The following is a 26292-nucleotide window of genomic DNA, read 5'->3' as shown; positions in this document are numbered from 1 at the left end:
TTTTAATTAAAATGACATTTGCATGTTAAAAACTTTTCACAAAAGATTAAAAAAAGAAGCCAGCACATCAAAGATAAATATAAGAAAATAAAAGATTACCTCACAGACACTCTTTTGAAACTGTAATGCTTTACAGTTTTCTGGATTTGGAATATCAGGGTAGAAGGTTTCTTTAATCCTTTAAATAAAAAATTATTACAGTAAATTTAATAGTTTTAAGATTATTAGATAATAAGTTAATAAATCATCAGGCTTATTTTGAAGTATTTATGAATCCTTTAATGCACATCTGAGATTAAAATGGAAGATCTTTAGTGTGATCATTCACTACAGCTGTCTATACAATGCACTGAGAGGTTCCAACTTGAAAACCATAAACAGAATTCCATTTCTGGAACTATAATACCCATGTATCTCATGAAAATGGAAAGCAAGTAATTAAAATTGTGGCTGTGCCATCTAGTCCAAAGGATCTGGACTATGTAAGAACAGCTGTGATCCCATGGCACTGCTTTACTGAGGTGGTTAAAAAGGTGGTCATAAAGGTGATAACTACATGTCATGAGTACACTGCAGGCTGTGCTAAGAAAAAGGCTATTAATCTTGACCAAAAACTAAATGCAGCCAAAAATGAGATTTGCCTTTACCGAGGTGGTCATAAAAGTGATAGCCACGTATCACGAGTACACTGCAGGCTGTGCTAAGAAAAAGGCTATTAATCTTGACCGAAAACTAAACGCAACCAAAAATGAGATTTGCTCAGTGTCCTATCATATTTTTATATTTATAGCTACTAAAAAGAACTGTATTACTTGAAATTCCTACAGAAAAAATAACTTTGTTAATGTGAGTTTGAAACACTCTAACTTCTAAACTCCCTTCTTATTTTGTCTTATTTTTCTTTTTTTCGTACTTTAATAGTTGGGTTTTTTTTGTTTTTTTGGTTTTTTTGAGACAGAGTCTTGCACTGTTGCTAGGCTGGGGTGCAGTGGTGCAATCTTGACTCACTGCAACCTCCAACTCCCTGGTTCAAGTGATTCTCCTGCCTCAGCCTCCTAGCCTCCTAAGTAGCTGGGATTACAGGCACGTGCCACTATGCTCAGCTAATTTTTTGTATTTTTAGTAGAGACAGGGTTTCACCATGTTGGCCAGGATGGTCTCGATCTCCTGACCTTGTGATCTGCCTGCCTTGGCCTCCCAGAGTGTTGGGATTACAGGCGTGAGCCACTGCACCCGGCCTAATAGTTGTTTTAAAAATGTGACTTTTGGTAATGAGAATATGGTTACCAAAATAGACTATTCTATAGTTCTACAACTATTACTATTTTGATTTATAAGCCAGGATTGCTAAAATATGTTCTCTTGTCATAAATGATGGCATTTTTAAGGTCGGTGAGGACTGGTCTAAGCATGAATGCAGCCACTGGCTCCATACCCAGCCAGGACAGCTCTTGCCAGGTGACCATGCACATGGCCCTCTCTCCCACGGAGCCCCCGCTGACCTCACCTCATGTCACTCATTCCTGTTTCACCAGGCACACAGCTCCTCCCACTTTCTCTGAAGGTTTGACTCTTTCCAATTTCAGGGCCCTCAAAGAAATAATTATCTGTCTGTAACATTCTTTTCCCTCTCCTTACCCTTTGGAACTCTACCGCAGACCAGCCGTGACGGGCCATGGCCGACCAGCTCGCAGGACGTAGCCCCCTGCTGGTCTCCTCAGGGTACCTAGTTCAGTTTTCCTAGCACCCACTCACACTCTGCAAGCACACACTTGCTGGATGCCTATGGTTTACTGTCCCTCTTCCCACACTGTGCTCCAAGTCTATAAGAGCCATGGCTTGTTTTGTGCACCATGATATGATATCCCCCTTCACATGGAAGAGGTCATTCATATTTGTTGAATAAATGAGCAAATGATTAAAATGACCAGATTTTCTAAATAGGTCACCAGGGCAAGTGAGATCTTAATCATTAAATTATGCTTAATCTTGTAGATAGCTATTGCCATATTTCAGCCTATAAATATTTTTTATAATAGTAACTGCTATGACTTTAAATTATTAGGAAAAATAGTAGAAAAAATTTACACATTGACTCTATTAAGACCTTTAAATAATATGTCATGTTCTTAATATTAAATCCAACATTAATTCTAATTAAAACATTTTTAACTTATTACAACAAAAAAGATACACTTATTTAATACATAAACTAATCTTACAAATCTTATAATCATGCCTTTAAGAAGAAAACAGCAAGAGTAAATGCAGAACCATTACCATTCTCGTTTCCGATAGCAAAGGATACTTGTCACCACTCCAACAATGACAGCCACTGCCACTGGGATGAGAATGGCAATAATTAATCCCACAGCTGAAACGAGAGTATTGCAAATATTAAAATCGCCATTTTTAGTGTGAAGTACAGAATAGATGTATGTTAGAAGGTATTTAGGTTGGTAAATTATTTAGGAAAAAAACAAAATTAACTGCTGCAGGGACACTGAAAAACTATTAAAATCTAACTTTCAGGTATTGTGATAATTTTTATACAAATACTTAAACTCTTCCAAGTAGGGTTTCTCAATCTTGATACTTGTGACATTTTAGGCCAGACAGATCTTCACTAGAGGATCGGGGGAGACAGTCCTTGCACTACTGGAAGTTTAACAGCATCCATGGCCTCTCACCGCTAGATACCAGCAGTATCCCCCAGTTATGACAACCAAAAATGACACCAGACAGTGCCAAGTATCTCTTAGGTGACAAAATCACTCTCCGTTGAGAATCACTGCTTTATAGAACCATATCCTCATGGCTCTTTATATAAGAGCCGTGTGTGAACTCCAACTCAGGGGTAGAGGATAAGCCTATGATCGAAGTGAAGTTCTTTACCGCAGAAAGACAGTCAAGGCCATCACTCTTCTCTCAAATTTGAGTGTTGTGCTTTACAAAAAATTTTTTTAAGAATATCTCCTTCACTTTTCCCTAGATATGTTAGAAATCACATAACAGCTGGAGCAAAATATTTTTAAATGTTGACCGTTAGATAAATTCAATATGACTTTAGACCTCTAGACTTCAGATGTATCCCAAATTCATTAATTTCTTAGGTACTCATTTGGAAATAACTTCAAATAACTGACAAGAATAAACATGAAGTAATCTTACAGCTTTTTAACCCTTCCCTCTACCAGCCAAAAACTGCAACAAAATGTGCATGTTTTTTAGAAAGGGCGGGGAGGGGTTCCTACATAAACCAAGAATCACTGGAACACTACGCATGCAGGATGGAAAGCACCTCAACAGCAACCTGAAACTTACAATTTTCCTTTGTCACCACGTACATACTCTTCTCCGGGCCCACTCCACCATCTGTATAGGCTCGCAAGACCAGGTGGTAACTTGTTTTACCTTGAAGATCAGCAATTCTCAGTGTCTTCTGGGATATGTCAGTAATATTCTTAACTTTTATGTCAGAACGACCTATTTTTAAAATGAAGTATGTTAGCACTAATCTCTAACCCGTTTCAAATGCATGGTTACCCACACCTGTCTCACCAACTGCCCTTCTAAGTGGGTCTAGCTGCGGCCATCCCAGCCAAGGACTCTGGAGCTGCCACTACCTTGTTCAAGCTCTACCCCCACGCCAGTCATTAGCTGTGTCATATGGGCCCGTTATTTAAACCACTCTCAAGTGGAGTTTTTCTGATGAAATAGAATATCATGACTTAAGCTGTTTGAAGTTTTCACACACATTCTGTAGCATAATGCCTGGCACACAGCAGGCAATCAATAATAGTCCCATTTCTGCTACTAAAAGCATGAAAACCACCACAACCAAAACCCACTTAGGCTGAGCCTTCCTATGAGTGAGAGTGAAAGATGGGATGAAGCAAACCTGCAGATCAATAGAGATGACTCCAAACCACTTAGAAAAAGGATCAGTGTGATCGGGACTCTCAAATAAGACTAATGAGAAATCCTTTGGGTTATAACTTCAAAAGGAAGAGTGAGGAATCATTTGAACTACTATTTTATTTTTAAAAATTTAACCAGAATAATGCAGGATAACAGGTTAAAAAATTAAATAGTACTAAATGGTTACTAACAAAAAGTGACAGTTCTCTACCAGCTCCTCCCCTCGCCCCCTACAACCACTGTAAAAGCCATGTAATCAAGTTTCTTTGGGTATTTATCTCCATATTCCAAAGTAGCAAACTTAGAGAGATGTGACTTTTAACTATTAGACCTTATCTACACATACTTTATAAGGGCAGATAAAGATAGAGCTCTTTTACGCTACCATCACCCTTTCCCCCACCACATCATTCGTATAGAAACATCGGAACTTTTGATGAATTCAGTGTTTGGATTACTATGATTATATAAATATGGGTTACTGCTAAGACAAATTGCTTGGTGTCATCATGTTTCCTTTCTTGTTTTCCCATTGTTATAACTGCTTTTTCCCTCATTTGCTTGATTTTCTACATACCAGTCAATAATTCTTCCCATATCCTCCAATGTACACTCAGATTTTCCACGTGGTCAAACACAACAAAATCCCAGCTCCACATCTTCTCTGCCCTCCCCTCCACCCATCCCTTGCCTCCTGCACTAGACTGGATGCCTCCAGGGCTGAGGCCCTCCTGGAGCTCCCTGCTCTCTCTCCCCTGTGGCTTCCTGGATCGGCCTCACTTCATTTCCTCATTAGGATGCACTCTTCTAGTAGCTTCTTGAGAAAAGCAACATGGGGAAAGTAAATGTTTGCAGCCTCGCATGTACAAAATATCTGCATTTCTCTCTCACGTTGGTTGACAGACTGGTGGAGTATCGAATTTTAGGTTGAAAATAATTTTCATTCAGTATTTTGAAGAGACTTCTGTGGTATCTTCGAGTATCTGGAGTGTTGCTGGGCTGTCTATTGCCATTATTATTCCTGATTGCTTGCACATGACCTGCTTGTCTCTGATCATTTCTTTCACATTAGCTGCTTGGAAAATTCATAATGACATACCTTGGCATAGATCTTTTTTCTATTTATTTTGCTGTGTATTTAATGAATTCTTTGGCTCTATATACAGTAGTCCTCCCATTTTCCTCAGAGAATAATTATAACAATATACTGTAATAAAAATTATGTAAATATGGTCTCTTTCTTAAAGTATCTTATTGTACTGAACTCATGTATTTTCAGACTGCTTTTCGCCAGGGGTAACTGAAATGGCAGAAAGCGAAACCATGGTAAGTGAAACAGCAGAGAAGGGGATCTGCTTGTAGTTAGGCCCTTCGGTTCTAAGGAACGTTCTTCAATCGACCCCTCCGTTCAGACCAGATTGATCCTCACCACTCAGCCTCCAAGGCCTGGTCTGGCAGGTACTGGAGAAGTTCCTTCTCAACAATGCCTGACTGCCCACACAGATTTCACAATCCTCCACTCATTTAAGTCATTTGCCCCACTTCCACCCACAAATTTCTGAATCTTCTTTTTCGGTGTTGTTTTGCCTCTTCTGTTCTCTCCTTGTGGCTTTATTAGAGTTTGGGGGTGTTTCCCCTTCTTTATGCTAACTTTAGTGACCAATCTACCATGTCTCACTGGAAATCCAGATGCTAGAATTTTAACTGGTTCAAGTGTAAAATTTCCAAGCATGTGAGGCAAGTCACACTAGGCTCTGGATGTTTGTGGAATTTGATATTTAGGATGTCCCTCATTCACCAGCAATCATGAAGGTTCAGGAAATGCAGAACTTGGGGACTGAAGGGGAGGCACACACTTTCTGCAGGTGTTCTGGGGAGTGACTGAGACAGTGCTCGGCCAGCACTGCCATACTGTGGTGGAGTTCTCTATTTCTCAGACAGGCATTAAATAATTAAAATGATTTCTTTCTGAGGCGAGGTCATCCAGGGACATGAAAGCTCTCAAACTGAAAAGATGATATGCTTGTGTTATGCAGCTATGAATAAGAAATATCTGATTCTCAGCAGAAATATAATGAAAGGAAACGCCAGAAATCTGTACAATTTTGTAATTTTGTATTTGTAAATCTGAGAATTCTCTAAAGTCTTTGGATGTACACTTGCCAATTTCCAAGGATTGTCTGTACTTTTTAATACATCCCCAATCAAGTCAATTAAGTTTTCCAGCTTATCAAGGGCATGGCTAAAACGCTAATAGGCCAATGGTTTTTTGTCAAATTACAACTGAGGATCTGAAGCTAACTCTTTGGATTCCTGAGTTTTTCTCCTCCACTGCTGTAAGTACAAGATTTCTTTTTGGAAGTAAACTTCATGAGATGCCTTGTTATGGATTATGTACAGCTCTAATAAGAGATGGTTTCTGTCCTATGAGGCTTATAATCAACGGCTTCAGAATAAATGATTTAAATGATTTCTGAAAGACTATACATGTCATTTATTGCATACTAAAATCTTAAAACTCTTATATTCATAGAATTACTGCCTTTTCATTTCTCTATCTTTCAGATAGTTTTGAAAACCAGTACTAAACTACTGAGCAGGACTTTCCTTTTTTTTCTGTTGTGGTTAATGAGAAACTTCTAAGAAACACTTTCCTTGTGCTATCAATTTACTTACCTGATTCTAAAACCCTCATCTTAGATGTGTCTCTTTCTCCTTTTCCAAAGTAAAACAAATATCCTCTTAAAAAGCCTCTAAGTTCTTCCACAGGAATGTCTTCCCATTTTACTAATATCGAATCTGCAGAAGTATCCTCAACAGTAAAATTTGGTGCAACAATGGGAGCTGTAAAAGGAAAAAGTCAATTGCTAAAGGGGAGTGTATGAATACAGAGTAATACAGTAATGTTTCCTGAGCTTTCTAGCCTCAAAAATAATTCAACTTGGAATTAAAACTTTATTTAATCATAAACTTTCAGAGAGAGATGATCACAAACGCTTTTTTTGTGAAGCTTACATACTAATAACCACAGACAAAAATATTTTTAGGAACAAAGGTAGAACTTACAATATCCCTTTTAGACAAACACATATCTAGGGAAGCAATCTATGCAAAATCTTTCAGTGGCTATTCAGATAGACTTCATTTGTATTTCACATCTTTATTGATAGTCCTGAAGAAGTTAATAGTTTTTTAAACTTGTAAAAGTACTAATTAAATATTTTTGACATCCAAGTTCAGATTTAATTTTCCTGAGGACAAGAGTAAAATTGTGAAATATAAACATTCAACAAATGATTTCAGAGTAAGCAGGCCCAGTGCAGTGGCTGATGCCTGTAATCCCAGCACTTTAGAAGGCCGAGGTGGGAGGATCGTTTGAGCCCAGGAATTTGAGACCAGCCTGGGCAACATAATGAAACCTCATCTCTACAAAAAAAAAAAAAAAAAAATTAGCTGAGCATGGTGGCATGCACCTGTAGTCCCAGCTACCCAGGAGGCTGAGGTGGGAGGATCACCTGAGCCCAGGAGGTCGAGGCTGAAGTGAGCCATGATCTCACCACTGCACTCCAGCCTGGGTGACAGAGTAAGACCCTCTCTCAAAAAAAAAAAAAAAAAAAAAAAGGAGGAGGAGGAGGAGAAAAAAGTAGTAATCAAATACTTTTTAATTTATCAAATTATTTTACCTTCCTTCAATTATACATCTTATTTTTAGAATTCAATCATACCATTGTTGCCAATTTATAATTTCTCATGTTGCCTTGAGCTCTTATAAATAAGTACCCATTTAACTTACCCAATTCTTCTATATATCCAATCATGGAGCGTAATAATTGATACCCTTGATTTCTGCATCCATACAGGAAAAAATTATATCTTACACCTGGTCGAAACTCATCTATAGGATGAACATATCAGCAAACTTTCATAAATATATTACTATGAATATTTATTTTAGAAACATCAAGTTCATAACATACTCTAAAATTTCCAAAGCTATTTTAAAGATGTTTTCTTATTAAAAAATACATACATATTTTAAAGACTAGTAAATATTCAAATGAAAATTGACTAAACAAAAATTAAATTTACTTCTATTTTAACAAAAAGTTTAGTAATATAAGATGGGATTGCATTGAAGAGAACAACGATGATTTAAGGCTTACATTTTGTTCCTTTTTCCAGGAAGAAATCATCATTGCTTGATTTTTTTTTTTTTTTTCTTTGACGGAGTCTTGCTTTGTCGCCCAGGCTGGAGTGCAGGGTCATGATCTTAGCTCACTGCAACTTCCGCCTCCCGGGTTCAAGTGATTCTCCTGCCTCAGCCTCCCAAGTAGCTGGGATTACAGGCGCCCGCCACTGCACCTGGCTAATTTTTGTATTTTTAGTAGAGAAAGGGTTTCACCATCTTGGCCAGGTTGGTCTCAAACTCCTGACCTCGTGACCTACCCACCTTGGCCTCCCAAAGTGCTGGCAACTGCTTGATTTTAATGAACAAAATGTAAGTCTACATCAACTTCCTGGGTCAGTTCACTAAGCCATTCATTCAAGGTCCACATCATGCCTCTATAAATCCCTTCCTTACCTAGTGTTATTTCTGAGTTGGAAAAAGCAAACAAACCCACTGCTCTCTCCTCTTGTTCCAAGAAGCAGAATTAAAAGTTGCACTCTGCCTTGAAGCTTCAGTGTTAAAGGAACTAGGTCTTAGAGTTTATTCCTCTTTATAACATCACCATTAAGTGTCCTTGGGTGAGTTAACTCCACAAGATATAGAAATACTTTGAATTAACTCCACAGGACATAGAGGTACTTCCAATTGAAGTACCTTAACTTAAATTCAAAAGGCTGCTTTTAAATGTCTCCTGAATACAATGCAATGTGTACAATGTGAGCAACACAAACATGCACAAAACGTCAAGCATGGAGACACTTGCAGAGTGGTGGGGAAGACAGACGAACAAGGGTAACCATAACAGTGTGTTATATTAGAGGTATGTATCAGATGCCATGGAATCTTAAGTGAGGGGCCAAATGAGTCTAAAAAGATCAGAAACAGCTACAATAAGGGCCATCTGAATAAGGCCTTGAAGGGCAATTAGATGCTCATCAGTGGTGGTCAAGAAAGAAGATAATGCCGGGGGACACGCAGGGGGGATTGGCAGCATATGGCATTGCATTTAATTTGCAGAATGCAATTATTCTGGTGTGGTTAAAGCATTAGTTCTCCAATCAAGTGCCTATAAAACACCAGTGGCCTACAGGCTCCAATTTGAGACAGTAGTCAACTTCTAACATCATACAACCCAAGAAAAACTGAATCAACTTGTCTAAAATATTAACTTTTCTTCTTGTAATCACTTTCCTTCAACATGTGTTATGTGCTGGCACGTCCTAAGTATGCAGTAATGCAACTCAAGCTCAGCCAACTGTGTTTAGTTTTGTAACATTTTTCTTTGGAGAAAGGTATGCTTGAGGTTATGATTTTATACTGCATGTACATCTGTAAATCTGTACCTCTTTTTATGTTAAAATTATTTATTAACAATATTTTATAGGGCTCTGACACTTTAAAAAAAGAGGCTGAGAAGGTTAGAGCATTAGGAATGTGCTAAGGTCAAAAAAGAGAGTGGACAGCTTAATGAGTAGAGAACAGGATGAGAGAGGAATAAAAGGTGTGCCTACTATGTGCCACTTGCTGTTCCAGAAGCTCAGCAGTAAATAAACGACAATATTCCCAGCCTCTTGAAGCTCTGAATAACTCTGAATTTGAACCTGGGTTCTATCACATACTAATTTTGTGACCTTGGAAAAGGCATCTAACTTCTCTGAGTTTTTGTTTTCTCAAGCTTTGTGTCTTTGTTCAATTGAGTTGGCACAGAAAGTTCTCTTCCCACAATCATCGCGGGGCAGCTTCCCCATATCCTGCAGGTCTCAGCTAAAACTTAAATGGGTAGATACTCCATTTATATCCACTCCAGCCTATCCCAGTCCATCCTGATTATTCTAAAAGCTCAGGTGAGAAAGGACAGACTGGAATCGTGTAAGGCTCATTCAGCAACATGGGAGGGGATGGAAGGGAAGGTGCAGGAAAAGAAGGGTAGCATGTGGCTGGGTCCTTGATAAGTACAGTGCACTGTAAGGAAGGATAAAGGGAACAACTCAGGAAGATCATTACCACTTCAGCCAATTATACATGTGGAGGAGTTTGGCTGTATTCCAAGTAGAACTGGAAAATAATCTGAACTCATACATGATAATCCAATGAATGGGACCCATCCTCATCATCTGAGAGAGAAACAGTAAGCAAGTAGAAAGTGTTCCCTGAGAGAGAGGTAAGGAGCAGGCTGCTTGCTCTTCTGCACTTCCCTAACACGCGAGGGAGGCAGGAGACAGGAATGATCACGAAGCATCACTACTGACAGGCTACAGGGTCCAGAAATCCCATGGGGACAGGCAGGATACACTCCCATTGTGCCAGGAAAACAACGATGATATTGGAGAGAGGGCTCTAATTCCTAAGGACAAGGCTGGATTAGCCTGTAGGTTATTAAACACTCCTCTGTGGAAAAACTTCTCAGGCTGCATCCCATAGAGGGTTACTCACCGGCAGCTCACAAGCTCCTGAGCATCAGGCTCATGGAACGCAAGGCCTCCCACCCACACTGTGCTCAGTCCAGCCGATGCCCCCTTGCCCTGCATCAGGGTTAAGTGGTAAGGGGTTCACGGTCTTTGTGCTCAGTCTCTCCCTAACCTTGGTAACCTGGACCCTGGGCAAACAAGGCAAAGGCCCTTGTGTGAGACCAGGCTACAGTTCCGTAGTTTTTTTTTTCATGAACATTTATTTAATTTTCCACATAATTTTTAATGTTACTTAACATTCCATTTTATAGGTGTACCATCATTTACTCATTCCCTTATTTGCTATTTGGGTTTTTAATTTTTCACAATTATCAATAATACTGTCATGAACATTCTTAGATTAAATCTGTGTTGTTCTCTGATTATTTCTAAGAATAAATTTCTAGACCAGTAATTACCAGATCAAAGGGTTTGGATCCTTCCATGTGCTGCCACAACTACCCTCCCAGGAAAGTCAAACCTATTTATACCCATCCAGCAGTAAAGAGAATCACTTCACTGCACCCAGTCTTACGTGTTGCCTTTTAAAAATATTTTGTAGAACTTAATTGAGAGACACTAATTCATCTTACCAGATTCTATTACAGTTTCAGTGCTGTTTGAGGGAACTTTTCTCCAGTCCATAAGGCATGGTTCCGACCGAGACGAGTTACACCACTTAATGACGTAGTCGCAAGTCATGTTGGGGTCGTAATGCCAGGTGAGGAGAATCCCCTTTCCCATCCCAACAACTTGTTCTATTTTGAGATCATCTTCAATAAGAAAGGAGGATATTTTACTGGCATTAGAAACAATAATATAAGGCAAAGCTCATAAAAATGGACATGAGTTAGAAAAATCACTTCACTGTGAAGAAATTATAAAATAGTGCTCAAACTAGATAAACCTAGAGCAAAGATTAGAAGTGTTGCTCTGTTATTTTCATTTTAACAACTGTAGCACTTACCTGTATACATAGATTAACACAGCAGCTCAAAGAAAGTGGTTTTTAAAAAGCGCCTAGGATCAGGTAGTGACATACTGGGGCTAGGACATCAAGATCAAGGCCCAGGAAGGACGCAGCTAAGGACACTGGCTGGGACAGGGTGGGAGAGGGAGACTGGGGAGGGGACAGTGGACAGTCTGAAGCCCTCCTCTCATCACTCACTATGAATGTGTGCAGAGAACAAGCGGGGCCCAGTACAATGTGCAGAGTGGGCACACAACAAACTTGTGGAAACAGCAGAAGAACTAGCCCCCTCTTTCTTTCAACGAAGACTGCAGCCCAAGAGCTGGGCTGAAGGGGTTGCCTGGCTGACCAGGGGTAGGGTGGGGGCAAGGGAGAAAGCTGTGGAGACACCCAGAGGCGATGAGGTGGGATGGCCAGTGTGGACACTGAGAAGGAGAAGCCTGCACAGCGTCCTAGGAGATACCAAGGGGCAAGGGGCAAAGGCTGAGGGCAGAAGACAGGCGCAGAGGCCCTGGCAAGGTTTTGTTTCCCTGTCTTGCCAGATCTTGGCCTAGGTAAGAAGTGGAACCCCAGGCTGGGGGTGAAGAATTGGGGTAGAAGATAGGGCAGCGTGGTCAAAAGGGAGAAGAAAATTTCCCACCGTAACAGGAGAAAAGAAGTAGATTTTATAACTGATTTGTATTTAAGGGTTCAGTAAAAACAAACATAGAAAGGTTTTTGATTATTTCTAAGAATAAATTTTTAGACAAGTAATTGTCGCAGGAGCCAGATGCTCAGGAGCCTGCAAACTGCAGGTGAGCGGCCCTTGATGGGATGCAGCCATGGCAGAGTACTTAATCACCCACAGGCTACAGAGAGGGGTCAGTAAAACCAACACAGACATTACCCACTGTAACAGGAGAAAGTCACTAATAGCTATAACTGATTTATATTTAAGGGTTCAGTAAAAACAAACACAGACAAGTTTTTTGAACAAAATGTACATTCATAAAGCAACTACTACTAAACGCAAGACAACAATTTGGCTGAGAATAGAGAACACTTCGGACATAACAGCTTTTTTTGCTCAACGTGATTAAAAAGCCACAGTGTAAACCTGAGTTGAGGCTGCAGAGCCTCCCTCCACTCGGGAAATCCTCAAGGAATGAGGATTTGTTCTGGGGTTTCAGAAAGTGTCTGGAAGCTGATGACAGAATTGCTAGTTCTGTAAATTACCATTTTCTAAGGGATACACAGAAAAGGTAGGATTATGTTTCCTGAATTAAAAGACAACATAGCTATTGCCTAGCATTGTGAGTGCAATGAAACATATAATCTAAATCAGTATGTTATCTTCTTATGGATGTTCACATCTCTGTCTCCTTCGTTTTTTATTTTGTTATTTTTGCCAGGCCAAAATGAAGAAGCCATTATTAAGCCCCTCCTCCCAGCACCTGCCACAACCCCTGTGCATCTCCAGCAGCACTGCTGCCTGGGGTTTGTATCTCTGAAATGCACTTTGTTTTTCCCCTTCCTTCCTCCTAATTCTCCTATGACTGACTCAAAGAGAACAAAGATGCAGTCAAGTAACAATAAGAAACAGCCTCAAACTGGAGTTGGAAAGCTACTTAGAGGACCCTAACTGGACCAATTTTTCTTCCTCTAGGAGCTGTGGTTATAGAAAGGTGCTCCCATATCGGGGCAAGAGAGCAAAGGTGGGTAGGCAGAAAATGACTGGAGCACAGAGGTCAGTGGAAGAAGAGGTGGAAGTGGCCGTTTAAAGCTCATAACTCTCAAAGTTGTCAAGGTAGAAGCTGGGAAGAATGTATTAATCACTGGACATCTGTAAAATTTAAAGAAAGGCACTAAATTTTAAAAACTACACCACAGTTGTTTTTCTAAGGCCTATATTGAAGATCTAATTTATACCTTAAGAAGACTTTTTTTAATCAATAAAGAATTTCTATTAATAAGGAATTTCTTATCAAAAAAGGTGCTAATTAAAATAAGCGTTTTTTTTTTCTCCTGCCCAACAATTTGCAAAACAGCCTAGCTGACCTAAAATAAACTTTCCTAGTCTTGGGGAAGTGTCTTGGAGAAGCGTCTGAATGTCATTTGAATAAACTCTTAAAATATTTCTTCCTAAAAGTACTATCCACCACTGTAACTCTCCAATATTATCCACTATAGTTACTGAGTACAGTAATGATTGTATCCATCAGTGCACATGCTTCAAGTCAATACTAATGACTTCTTTCTCAATGAACTGTAGACATCAATCTGCTCATTCTGCCTTCTAGGTCAGCAGCAACAAGGTATACGAGAAGAAGGCTGACATGACAAAAGAGCAAGTAACATCAGACATTTCTCACTTTAGTTTCCTGTTCTTATATACTAAATAATCTCAAGCACTCACCATTTGGAATTTCCATACTCGCTATTTTGGAAGGTGGTGATGAGCCCACAGAATTTTTAGCCACTACGCTGATGATGTAGTCATTCTTATCAAGTCGTATCTCTGCTTTGTGCTGAGGATCAGGGATTTCAGAAAGGGACTGTGTTTCCTCATCTGATGAACACGATACATTGTAGGAAAGTATTTTTCCATTAGCTTCATTAATGGGTAAAGGCTATGAAAAACAGACAAATTGTTATAAAACCCTGCAAAACGTGACTGTGACTAGGCAAGGTAATTGGGTTTAAACTGGACGCTATATTAACAATAACAAGGTTGGCCAGGCATGGTGACTCACGCTTATAATTCCAGCACTTAGAGAGGCCAAGGCAGGTGGATCACTTGAAGTCAGGAGTTCGAGACCAGCCTGGCCAACATGGTGAAACCCAGTCTCTCCCAAAAATACTAAAATTAACCAGGTGTGGTGGTGAGTGCCTGTAATCCCAGCTACTTGGGAGGCTGAGGCAGGACAATCACTTGAAGCCAGGAGGTGAAGGTTGCAGTGAGCCAAGATCATGCCACTGTACTCCACTCTGAGCAACAGAGCGAGACTCCATCTCGAAAACAAAAAACAACTAGTTACAAGGTAGTATCAGAAAAGATGAAGCTGGACAAGTGCGCCTATAATCCCAGCACTTTGGGAGGCCGAGGCAGGCAGATCATGAGGTCAGCAGTTCGAGACCAGCCTGCCAAACATGACAAACATGAAACCCTGTCTCTACTAAAAAGACAAAAATTAGCCAGGCATGGTGGCGCCTCAGGAGGCTGAGGCAGGAGAATCACTTGAACCTGGCAGGTGGAGGTCACAGTGAGCTGAGTTTGTGCCACTGCACTCCAGACTGGTTGAAAGAGCGAGACTCTGTCTCAACAACAACAACAGCAAAAATGAATCTCTCAACAGTGTAAAACACAGATTTAAAATCCACTGGGAGCAGGGTAAATCAGGAAAGAGACACTGAAGAAAAACTATACTTGCTATAAGCAGTAAGAGTACACAAAAATTTAAAAATTAAGTGAATAAAAAACAATATTTATCTCCACATTTTTCAGGAGCAAAACTTTTAAAACTATCCAGAAGCACTGCTCTACTTAGCAACAAACAAAACATTTTAAAAAAATAGCATCATGGGTTTTTTTCTAAACATTGTTTTCTCATTTTAAAGTATTACATGCCCACTACAGAAAATTTGGAAAATATATAGAAGTTGAAACAAGTAAAAATCTCCCATATTCCCACCTCTTAAGTATTCTTTCATTTTGATATTTCTTTCAAGTTGTTTTTCTAGGTATAGATTTTTTTATTAACATTGTTTTAATCATATTACACCATTTTACTTTTTACTTTTCCATAATATATGCTAATATACGCTTGTCCATAATACAGTTATATACATTTTCATGGTTTTATGTCTTATGTAGCATTTTTACCAGTGTACTTGAATATCCCTTAAATAAATGAAATTTAAGTTGTTTCTAATTTTTCACAATACTAAAACAAATATTTTGGTGAACTTTTTTGTGCCACTTTTTTTTCTTTTTCATAGAAATTTTTAATATGAATTTCTAAAAGCGAACTTACTGTATAAAAACAAATGAACATTCAAACCTCTTCATTTATACTGAACTGCTTTTCATAACAACTGCCTTAATTTATACACCAATGTATGGGGCTCTCTGGTCAAGACTGAGGATGATGTAACACTGCGAAACACTCCGCTCCAGCAGAGGTCTCTGTGATGCTCCAAATGGCCTGCTCTAAGGGGCAGGCTTTAGTCCTAAGACTTATGGGCTTCTTGGGATACTCCAGACCACACACTGTTTGAAATGTCCTCCTCCCCCAGCTTCTCTAATTCTATTTTCTTCGTTGTTCCTGCCCCTCTAAACCTTCCCCATCTCCTCTGCTGGTTCCTCCTCCTCTGCTGGTTCTATGCATGCTGCTGTCACCTGGGCTCCATCCCTGGCCCACTTTTCACCTTGCATCTCCAAGTGATCCCATTTATATGCTACTCAAAGCTGTTTTCAGTGCCAACCTCTCCCCTGAGCTCCAGAGCCTTACATATATCAAACCGCCTACTGAACTCTACTCATGATATCCCAGTGGCATACCTTTTGAAAACTCACTATGACCAAAACAACATAATTTCTACCCGAACACACTCTGACTTGGCAAATGGCGGCACCATCAGCATAGATAATGAAGTTAGAATCTAAATCATTTCAATGTTTTTAGTCTTAAGTTTTCGTCTAGTTTGAACAATATTTCAAACTTTCCTATATTGAAGTAAATTGTATAATCGTTGCTATATTATCATGAAATCTGACAGGCAACTGAGAGTAGCCGGGGGATTTTCTAATCAAGAGTGGATGTAACAGTCAAATACAATCTCAAAGCAATGGAACTCACATTGAACCTGCATGTACACTTCACTTTACTCAAAGCTGTATCGACGTCAAAAGTTTTTTTAAATAAAATTATGTTTCACTTTCCATAAAAAAATTCACTATTTAAAGGAATCCTATTATGACTGCTTGTGTAAAATCTAATATAGAAAACAATTGTTCATGTTTTTGATATTCATAAAATACTTAAAAATATGGCAAAAAAAATGTTCCAGCAGAGAAAAATTAGTAAAATATGCAATTCATATTTCATCTAAATACTTTACAAAATCATACAAAACTTTATAACTGGCATGTTATAATGCAATTTATTGAAGGGAAATAAATTACACATGAAATATATAAAAGTTTACTTTCCTATTAATAGAAAAAAATATAACAAACACTTAGGATTCTAACCTACAGATTCTGACTGAAGTGAGGGAGATGGAATTCATGAAATCTTCAGGTCCTTTACAGGCCTTATAAGATCAAACTCGAGAAGGCTCAGATCTGACACAGGAGATCCTCAAATGACTGTGGGGAGTTAGGAGTGATGAGGAATTTGCGGGGTTTAGGAACCAGGTTAGATTCTCACCAATATTGCAACAAAAGCCAGTCTGGGAAGTTTCAGCTCCTTGATAACCCAAGTACCATGCGTAAGTTAAGCGGTTTAGCAAAGTAATGTAAATGTTCACAGAAAAATTAGATATTTACCTTCCAATAGATTATTAAATTTTTTCCATCAGAACTCCACTCTCTCCAAGTATCAGGCCCCTTTGAAGGACCTAAAAAGGAGATTTTAAAGTTAATATCTGAAGACACATACTATATGTATATGGTGCTTGGCATTTTTTTTCTAGGATATTTGGAATTCTCAATAAAACGTGAAGCAGTTCAGTGGCTTCCACTTAGAAAATGAAGCAATGGAAAATCTAAGCTCTCAACAACTTTTGCAAAACACACGGCCCCTTCGAATGGGTGAAAATCTACCTGCAGGCCAGCTGTACTGATTCCCTGGGTTCCCCTCTGCCTCACATCCTCTCACTCCCTCCTTTCTTGGCCACACACTGGCTTCCTGGCTGTCCCTCAGATATGCCAAAGACACAACTGCCTCAGGCTCTCTGCATCTTCTGTACCCTCTCTTCCTCTGCCTACAACTCTCTTCTCCTAGATAAAAACAATATGGCATGCTTCCTCATCTTTGTATCTCAGCTTGAGTATTACCTTATTAGTGAGGTCTTTTCTAACTACCCTATTTAAAACTGCCATTCCCTTCACCCCCTCCTTATCCCTCAGCCTCTATTCCTATCACTTCCTCTCCTCTGTGGCATTTGTCACCAGCTGATAAACTGATGTGTCTGTGTCTTTGTGTGTACATACATACATATAGATGTGTATATATATAAATTTATTTCTAGTCCTGGATCCTACAAACTCCATAGGCCGAGATCTCTGTTTTATCTGCTGCTATATCACTGCTAACTAGAACAATTCCAGACACATACAGGTTGAGTATCCCTTATCCAAAATGCTTGGGAGCAAAAGTGTTTCAGATTTTGGATTTTTTCTAATTGTAGAATATCTGCATATACCTAATGAAATATCTTGGAGGATGGGATCCAAGAACACATAAAATTCATTTATGTTTCACGTACACCTTATACACACTGCCTGAAGGTAATTTCATACAATATTTTAAATAATTCTGTGCATGAAACAAATTTGTGTTAAGTACTTAAGTGTGGAATTTTCCATTTGTGGCATCCTGGTGGTGCTCAAAAAGTTTTGGATCTTGGAGCATTTCAGGTTTTCAGATTACGTATGTTCAATCTGTAATGCATACTCAGTAAATATTTGTTGAGTAAATTGATGCCTTCATCTTAATGAGGTGCAAATAAGATGTTTCCTCTTGGAGACAACAGCTCATTAACTGAAGGCAAAAACTCCTACAGTGGCTAGTCTCCAAAATGACCAATAATCCCCATGTGCGTGGTGCCCTCCCACACTGCATCAGGGTTGGCCTGTGTGACCAACAGTGTACAGTAGACATAATGGTATGTTACTTCCGATTTTAGAGCATAAAAGATACTGTTCAGTCACCGGCTCTGGGAGGAACTGGCTGCCATGTCATGAGCACACTTAAGCAGGCCTAGAGAGAGGCCCACAAGGTGAGGAACTGAGGCCTCCTGCCATTAGCCACATGAGTGAACCATCTTGAAAGTGGATCCTCTAGCCCCAGTGAAGTCTGCAGTCCCCACCCACATTCCTGACTGCAGCCTCATGAAAGACTCCAAGTGAGAGAGATCCAGCTAAGCTGCTCCTGGATTTTTAACCCATAGAAATGGGAAGATCATAAACATCTGCTGTGTTAAGCCACTGAATTTTAGGGTAATTTGTTGCACAGCAATAGATACCTCATATCCTCCCTCTCTGTACTCATGCATAGCTTTCACTTTTGATGATACAAGTAATTCTTACACATGTCGCAAAATGCCCTCATCTCTATTCTTCACATGTCTTCATGTGGAGAGGCAAAAATCTAGATTAACATCTATCATTTATTTGTTTTGCTATTTCTTAAATTTTTGGAGGAAGTATTATACTGCATAATATAAATAAAGCTCTTGCTATCTTTTGTTAAATGATTCCTAAAAATTAAACCTATTTTGGCCGGGCACAGTGGCTCACGCCTGTAATCCCAGTACTTTGGGAGACCAAGGCAGGCACATCACAAGGTCAGGAGTTCGAGACCAGCCTGACCAACACGGTGAAACCCCATCTCTACTAAAAATACAAAAATTAGCCGGGCGTGGTGGTGGGGCCCCTACTTGGGAGGCTGAGGCAGGAGAATCACTTGAATCCGGGAGGCGGACATTGCAGTGAGCCGAGATCACGCCATTGCACTCCAGCCTAGGTGACAAAGTGAGACTCTGTCTCAAAAAAATAAAAAATTAAACCTATTTCTGAGTTTTTTTTTTTTTTTTTTTTTTTACACCTGACGTCTGGTTATTTGAAGATAGAATATCATTCTGTCTTTGGAAATTATCATATTTAGAAAACCAGTTACCTGATTTTATACCTAACTTGACCTGGGTATACTACAGAAACTGAAGTTCAAGACCTTTTAGCCACAACATTTCTCAGGTCTAGGTCACAAATAAAAACTAACAAATTCTCTTTTTTAGTAATTGTTTTTTTTTTTTTAAAAAAAAGGCCAATGAGTTAAAAGCATAATTAAAATTCCAAGCAGAAAAGAATGGGAGAAAAATCATTCTATGCATTATCGTAATATGGTGGCAATCGTAGTACAGATAGAGGAGCCCTGGCTTTCTCATAATTTATGCCAATCATTTTTCTATACTATGACAAAATTTCAAAACTATCATTTAAAATATCTGTGATATTTTATTAGCAGGTATTATATAATTTATCTAAACATTCCCCCACTTTTAAGGACTCTAACAGCATTTTTTTTTTCTTATTTAGAGACGGAGTTTCACTCTTGTTGCCCAGGCTGGAGTGCAATGGCGCAATCTTGGCTCACTGCAACCTCCGCCTCCCAGATTCAAACGATTCACTCCTGCCTCAGCCTCCCAAGTAGCTGGGGTTACAGGCATGCACCACCATGACCAGCTAATTTTGTATTTTTAGTAGAGATGGGGTTTCTCCATATTGGTCAGGCTGGTCTCAAACTCCCAACCTCAGGTAATCTGCCCACCTCGGCCTCCCAAAGTGCTGGGATTACAGGTGTGACCCACTGCACCCGGCCAACATCTTCTTTTTAAAGAAGTTGTAAAACTTCAGAATACACAGTAATTATTAGCCATACATCACTTAGTTAACTTACTGGCTTCTGTCGTTAAATGTTGTTTTTTATTGCTCCATTTGCTCCATTTCCAGAAAGTTTCAGTAGAACAACGAATCCGAAAAGTATATAGAGTGTATGGATTTAACTTGTCCAGAGCAACAAGATAACTTGAATTTTCTACTCCTTTGATTGTGACATTCCGCTATTGGAAAACAAATAAATATATATATATGTATATATTATGTGTATGAATACATATATATATATATATACATACACATACATACACTTTTTTTTGGTAAGAAAGCCTTCACATTTGTAACACAAACCAACGGAATGTCAATGAGTTTGTATATGTAACACCCAAAGCAGTTTATCCACTGTAATATTTTAATTCTTATATACCTGCCAAGCCAATGAAATTATGCCCTGTAATAGTAATAAAAAAATTGGGTTATCTTTTTAATCCAAATACTGGCTCTAAGTAATAATGGTCAATTAAATTATCTAAAGGATTATATAATTTTGATAATCAAAGGGCTAATGGTGATGCAATAAACCTTAATGTGATTTATAATTTGAGATGACTGTGAGGAATAAATGTATTATTTGGATGATATTTGGAAGTTTCTTGGAGGCAGGCATTACCTTTTGTGCATCTTTGTTAATATGACACTTAGAACTTCTAGTATGATGCTAAACATGTAGCAAATATTCAACAAATACTTCCTTAAACTAAGTAAATATAGTTAAAATGAAACATTTCTAAACAAACTTGAATATCTGCCTGTTTCACAAAAGCCTCTGAGCTCCCCAAAACATTACAAAGAAGGTTTTCAGGTTATATTTTACAGTTGTGACTGATTTTCTAGACATCAGTAAATTTCCAAATGAATAGTTAAGTACACCTCATTTATTTCAGACTTACCACAAATTACAAGATAATATAATATAAAAGTCAACCTAAATATTTAAAATGTACTAAAAAGTCATGTTGTGACTTTTAAGTACCAATTACAGCTTGTTCCCACTGCCACACTTCACAGTTTTAAAAAATCGCTTCTGCTGTCTAGTGCCAATTCATCCATTAATGATGCTAAAAGTTACAGCAAAAACTACTCATTCATTCACAAATTTACGGAGCACCAGCTATGTGCCAGGTACTATACTGCATCTGGGAACATTCTGAGGAGTAAAAGTCATATTTACAATTGTTTTTCAAATGATACAATGCTGTTATTACACGGATAGTAATGTCTTTCTTGGTTCTTAGTAAATCTCTATAATAAATAATCTGAGAGCTTAAGCCTATCAATTTGCTTAATTCTTTTTGAGAACTATTTTATCCAAAATAATCACAAAGGAAGTCTTTAGGAGAATCTTACCTGTTCTTGTACTGAATTAGATTTCTTAATTTCAATTTGACATAAAAAATTAATCTTTGCAAAGTTGCCTGGTAAATGCCAAGAAAGTTTAACAGCTGTTGAATTAATATCCTTCACTTTGAATGAAGTAGGAGTATGGGGATAAACTGCAAATATAATTTTTAAAGATTACTTTAAACACTTACTTAAAGGGAAAAACTATCTTCTAATATGACAAATAAGAAGAAAACATAAAAAACAACGAGGCATCATTAGTGCTGACCAACAACATCCTATCCAGTATTTGTGGAATTGACAAACCTAATTTCTACTACTGACATCTTGCCAACATTTTTAAACAATCGATCATGCTCAAAGCTCTTAAATTAGTGTCAGGAATACTCAAAGGTAGTTAAGATCACAGTATCTACCTTTAAGGAACTTCTAATTTACTTAGGGAATGACCAAAAAAAAAAAAAAAAAAAAAAGAAAAGAAAAAAGAAAGAAAGATAATTAATAAGAATATAAATGCTAAGTTCTAAATGAATGATACAGATATTAACCACTATGTAAATGTAAGCATGGTAAGGTAAGTCTTACAGTGAAGATGGAACTTAAGATGAGCTATGCAGGAAGAATCAGACAAAAATTAGCCAAAAAAAAATGCAGAAAAGCATTTTAGGCAGAGATGCCAATAATGAAGGTACAGCGAGGCAAACTGCATATTACACTGGTGATAGTGTGTATGCCCAGTTGAGTGGCGGGAAAGAATCACATGGGAAATAAGGCTGAAATGGCAGAGGGCAGACAAATACATACAAATACTACCATGCAAGGATAAAATGTAGCCATGGTGACACTAGGAAAAATCCAGAAATCGCAAAGACGACAGGAAAGAATAACTGATAAAAGTGACTTATGCTTACAAATAAGGCAACAGGATCATCTACTAATCAGCTGTGAGACTGTATGAGACATGCCTTCGGTTTAGGCCCTTTCTCCCCTGCCTGAGTCTCTAAGAGAAGGTCTAGGCCGTTGCTCAGTGTGCTGCGAGCCTGACATGGAGTGTTAATGCACATGGACCATGGGAATGAATACCAAAAAGACCAAGCACATTTTATTTTTATTTGGAGCTATATATTAATATGATTGGTAAAAATGCAGAAATCGTCAGTAATAAAAGGGACGAACTATTAATACATACAACAACATGGATGGCTCTCCAGGACATCCTTAAAAAAAAATGCCAAACTGCATACTGTATGATTTTACTTATGTAACAATCTCAAACTGATAAAACAACAGAGATGAATAATAGATTCGTTGTTGTCAAGGCACAGGGATGTGACTGTATGTACAGGGGATGCTGGAAGGGCAACATGAGCAAGTTCCTTTGTAGTGACAGGGCAGTTCTGTATCTTGCATGTGGTGGTGGTTACCTGAATCTATACCTATAAATTGCATAGAACTACACACACACACACACACACACACACGAGTACAAATGAATGCACATAAAAACTGAGCAAGGTCAGTAGTCTAGTTAACAGTGTTTTAAGAGTGTCAATTCCCTGGTTCTGATATTGTACTAGAATTATATAAGATGACACCACTGGGAATAGCCAGGGGATGGGTTCACAAGGCTCTTATTATTGTAACTACCAGTGAGTCAACAATTACTTCAAAATAAAAGTTTTTAAAAATTGGGCAGAAGATATTTCAGAAATCAAAAATTATCAGAAAGAGCTACTTACAGTTTATTTGTAAATTACTAATTCAAGTATTTAAATTCAATAAAATAGTAAAACTTGAAATTATACATTTAAAGTTTTTATAAATAAAATTTATGAAATTAATATTAAGTAACTATAAAGAAAATAATCAGCAAAAAGTAATCCCTATAAGCATTTTTCATTAAAGCATTTCACCACTTCTAAAGTTATTTTTAAGACATTAGTTTATGTACAGCTTACCTTTTTCAGTTATATTAACTAAAATTGTTGATTGTGATCGACCCAGCGGATTGTGAGCATTCAAAGTAAAATTATATATTTCTTGATTTGGAAGCATTTGAAATAATAATTGATAGCTTTCGTTTGTAGGTGCTTCAGCTCTTTTAAGTCTAACATATTTTCCTGAAAAACTGTTAATTAACAGAAAAATAATTTCAAAATGGCAAGAGATAAATATTGCAGGAAAAAACGGGCAAATTCGTAATACTTAATTTGTATAAAAAGTTTAAATTTCTAATTAGAAGCATATTACATACTCAGAGAAGAAAATGTACGTGATACAGAAAATAGAAGAAATTAATCAGCCATAAGTTTACTACCGAGAAACAGTCTCTGTTCATGTTCAAGTGTTCTTCATTCTAAGCTTCTTAAAAGAGGAGACATAAAATTGAGTGTACATGTGGCTGAACTGCAGTACTTATAAGTGTAATTTTATACAGCATATTTGGTTTTATATCTTGTTTGTAACATAAATGATCTAGTGCAGTTCCCTATGTCATTTAACATGCACCTCCAACGTACTCCTTGCCATCTGACATCTTTTCCCAGTTATCATTACCTTTCAACTAAAGTGTAGCTTGTAGCACGTGGGCCCACCAACGCTGTCACCCTTCCTGGATTCCAACTACATATAATTTCTTTTAAATCATGTGTCTCACAATTCAGTTGTTGAGGAGTATCTGGTGGATCTAACAGAAAAAAAATGCAGGTACTTATGATTACATATATTTTCCCTGAAAACATAATATTTTAGAAATGTCAATGTTTTCCACAATTTCCTAAAAAATGAAATAATTTACTATTTACATTTTACTTTTGAATAATGCAGGAATTATTCTCTCTGTAGCATGTCTTGTCAGAGTTCATATTACATTAGAATTGACAGATTAAAATATACTGAAAAATGACTCTTAGCTCATCTGGAAACTCCCTGTAGCAACTTGAAAGATCAGTTGTCACTTTTTTTCCCTTAATCCTATTTCAGAGGCTACCAAATCTCTCAAAGAAACCTGTGTCTAATATGTTGTCAGAGAAATCTACAGGTTAAAAGTATTATCATCTATCATCAATATACTGTGATTCGAAAAGAAATACCAAATCATATTGAAAATCATTAAGTCATGTTACATGTTTCAGAGTTCTAAAATACATTATAAGTACTGTTGTTTAGAAAACTCTTGGTAAAATTCTGCATCTCAGTATATACAAACTGACTGCGGCTCTTTTGTTGTTTTTCTCTTTATCAAAACTGCTCTCCCTAGCTTTAAGGCAGGACTAGAAAAATTAAAAGAAAATTTTTTTTTTTTTAAGACGAGACCTTCAAAGTGATAAATGAGCCCAGGTGCAGTGGCTCACATCTGTAATCCCAGCACTCTGGGAGGCCAAGGTGGGCAAATCACCTGAAGTCAGGAGTTTGAGACCAGCCTGGCCAACATGGTGAAACCCCGTCTCCACTAAAAATACAAAAATTAGCCGGGTGTGGTGGAGGGTGCCCTGAAGTCTCAGCTATTCGGGAGGCTGAGGCAGGAGAACCGCTTGAACCTGGGAGGTGGAGGTTGCACTGAACCCAGATTGTGCCACTGGAATCTGGCCTGGGCGACAGAGCGATACTCCGTCTCAAAAAAAAAAAAAAAAAAAAAAAAAGTGATAAATGAAAAGTCTGCAGTCTGACACTGCTTATTGTAGAAATTCATATTTCTGTAATCATGTTTAACCATACACATATAGAAACTGGTATTTCCTCTCCCATATTTATCCAAACTATCTTTCACTTTAGGTAAAAGTTCTTTTTTAAAAAAACTACTTGTTTAAAAATTCTGTAAAATTTTTTTTTCACAAACCTGAATTAAAAAAAAATACTCCTTAGTTTATCAACCAAAACTTGGAAAATTTCATACCTTCCCCAGAGATAAGGATAACATCCTTCAATGATATTTCAGGTAACATTAAGAGGATTAATGAGTGTTTATATGAGAGTTTAACAATTAGATAAGTAAACAAACATTGACATATTTATTCTGAAAATTGTTTTAAATCTAAGGCCAAATATTCAGTCACTCTATTAAAACCACATACCAAAAATATGGAATATATTTAAAATGCTGGTTATTTTAGGATTTGGTAGATATTAAGTTGAAATATTAAAATCTAAATAACAAGAGCAAATAAGAGATAAATAGAAGGACAGACAGAAGGGGAAAAATTTGAGAGGACAGTATTTGAAATGTACTAATTTTCTTTTCAAAGAAATTAACTTATAAATTAATCAACTGAAGCTACTAGGTTAAAAGCTAGGTATACATCAACTACATTTTTATATACCAGTCAATAGAAAATGCAATTTAAAAAACAAAGTCATTTTTAATAATACCAGAAAACACCTAGCACTAGGAAAAAATTTACCAAAAGACATAAAGACCTCATATTAAGATGAATTAAAGAAGACTCAAGTAAATGTAGGGATATACCATGTTCATAGTTTGGGAGATACAAATATTGTAAGAATGAAAATTCTCCTAAATTGATCCACGGATTTAATGTAATCCCAATCAAAACGCCAGCAGGTTTTGATTGGGTAGGTGTGTGTGCACGCAGACGTGTGTGTAGGGAAAAACTAATAAGCCGATTATAAATTTTTCTTTTTTTTGAGACAGAGTCTCGCTCTGTCACCCAGGCTGGAGTGCAGTGGTGCGATCTCAGCTCACTGCAAGCTCCGCCTCCTGGGTTCATGCCATTCTCCTGCCTCAGCTTCCCGAGTAGCTGAGACCACAGGCGCCTGCCACCAT

The 26292-nt window shown here is 37.8% G+C and overlaps 1 protein-coding gene across 6 annotated transcripts in view; it reads right to left on the bottom strand.

Moving 5' to 3' along the window:
- The window catches only part of LIFR (LIF receptor subunit alpha), a 118228-nt gene that overhangs the window by 7521 nt on the left and 84415 nt on the right, over window positions 1-26292 (bottom strand). For 4 of the 6 annotated variants that reach the window (XM_016953394.4, XM_016953393.4, XM_009449248.5 and 1 more), the window contains exons 8-19: window positions 24066-24195; window positions 23468-23637; window positions 21516-21661; window positions 20170-20332; window positions 17037-17107; window positions 13902-14115; window positions 11130-11309; window positions 7715-7816; window positions 6598-6765; window positions 3325-3486; window positions 2281-2374; window positions 100-178 (exon numbers count right to left, since the gene is read on the bottom strand). In XM_016953394.4, coding sequence (XP_016808883.3) covers window positions 100-178; window positions 2281-2374; window positions 3325-3486; window positions 6598-6765; window positions 7715-7816; window positions 11130-11309; window positions 13902-14115; window positions 17037-17107; window positions 20170-20332; window positions 21516-21661; window positions 23468-23637; window positions 24066-24195 — 1679 coding nt within the window. The remainder of the gene's footprint in view (window positions 1-99; window positions 179-2280; window positions 2375-3324; window positions 3487-6597; window positions 6766-7714; window positions 7817-11129; window positions 11310-13901; window positions 14116-17036; window positions 17108-20169; window positions 20333-21515; window positions 21662-23467; window positions 23638-24065; window positions 24196-26292) is intronic. The other 2 variants (XM_016953396.4, XM_063811283.1) reach the window with 1 other exon arrangement.

The sequence above is a fragment of the Pan troglodytes genome, chromosome 4 (genome assembly GCF_028858775.2).
Source record: "Pan troglodytes isolate AG18354 chromosome 4, NHGRI_mPanTro3-v2.0_pri, whole genome shotgun sequence".
Lineage (NCBI taxonomy): Eukaryota > Metazoa > Chordata > Mammalia > Primates > Hominidae > Pan > Pan troglodytes.
Note: the sequence above shows the minus strand (reverse complement) of the source record. Positions and strands in the feature narration are given on the sequence as shown.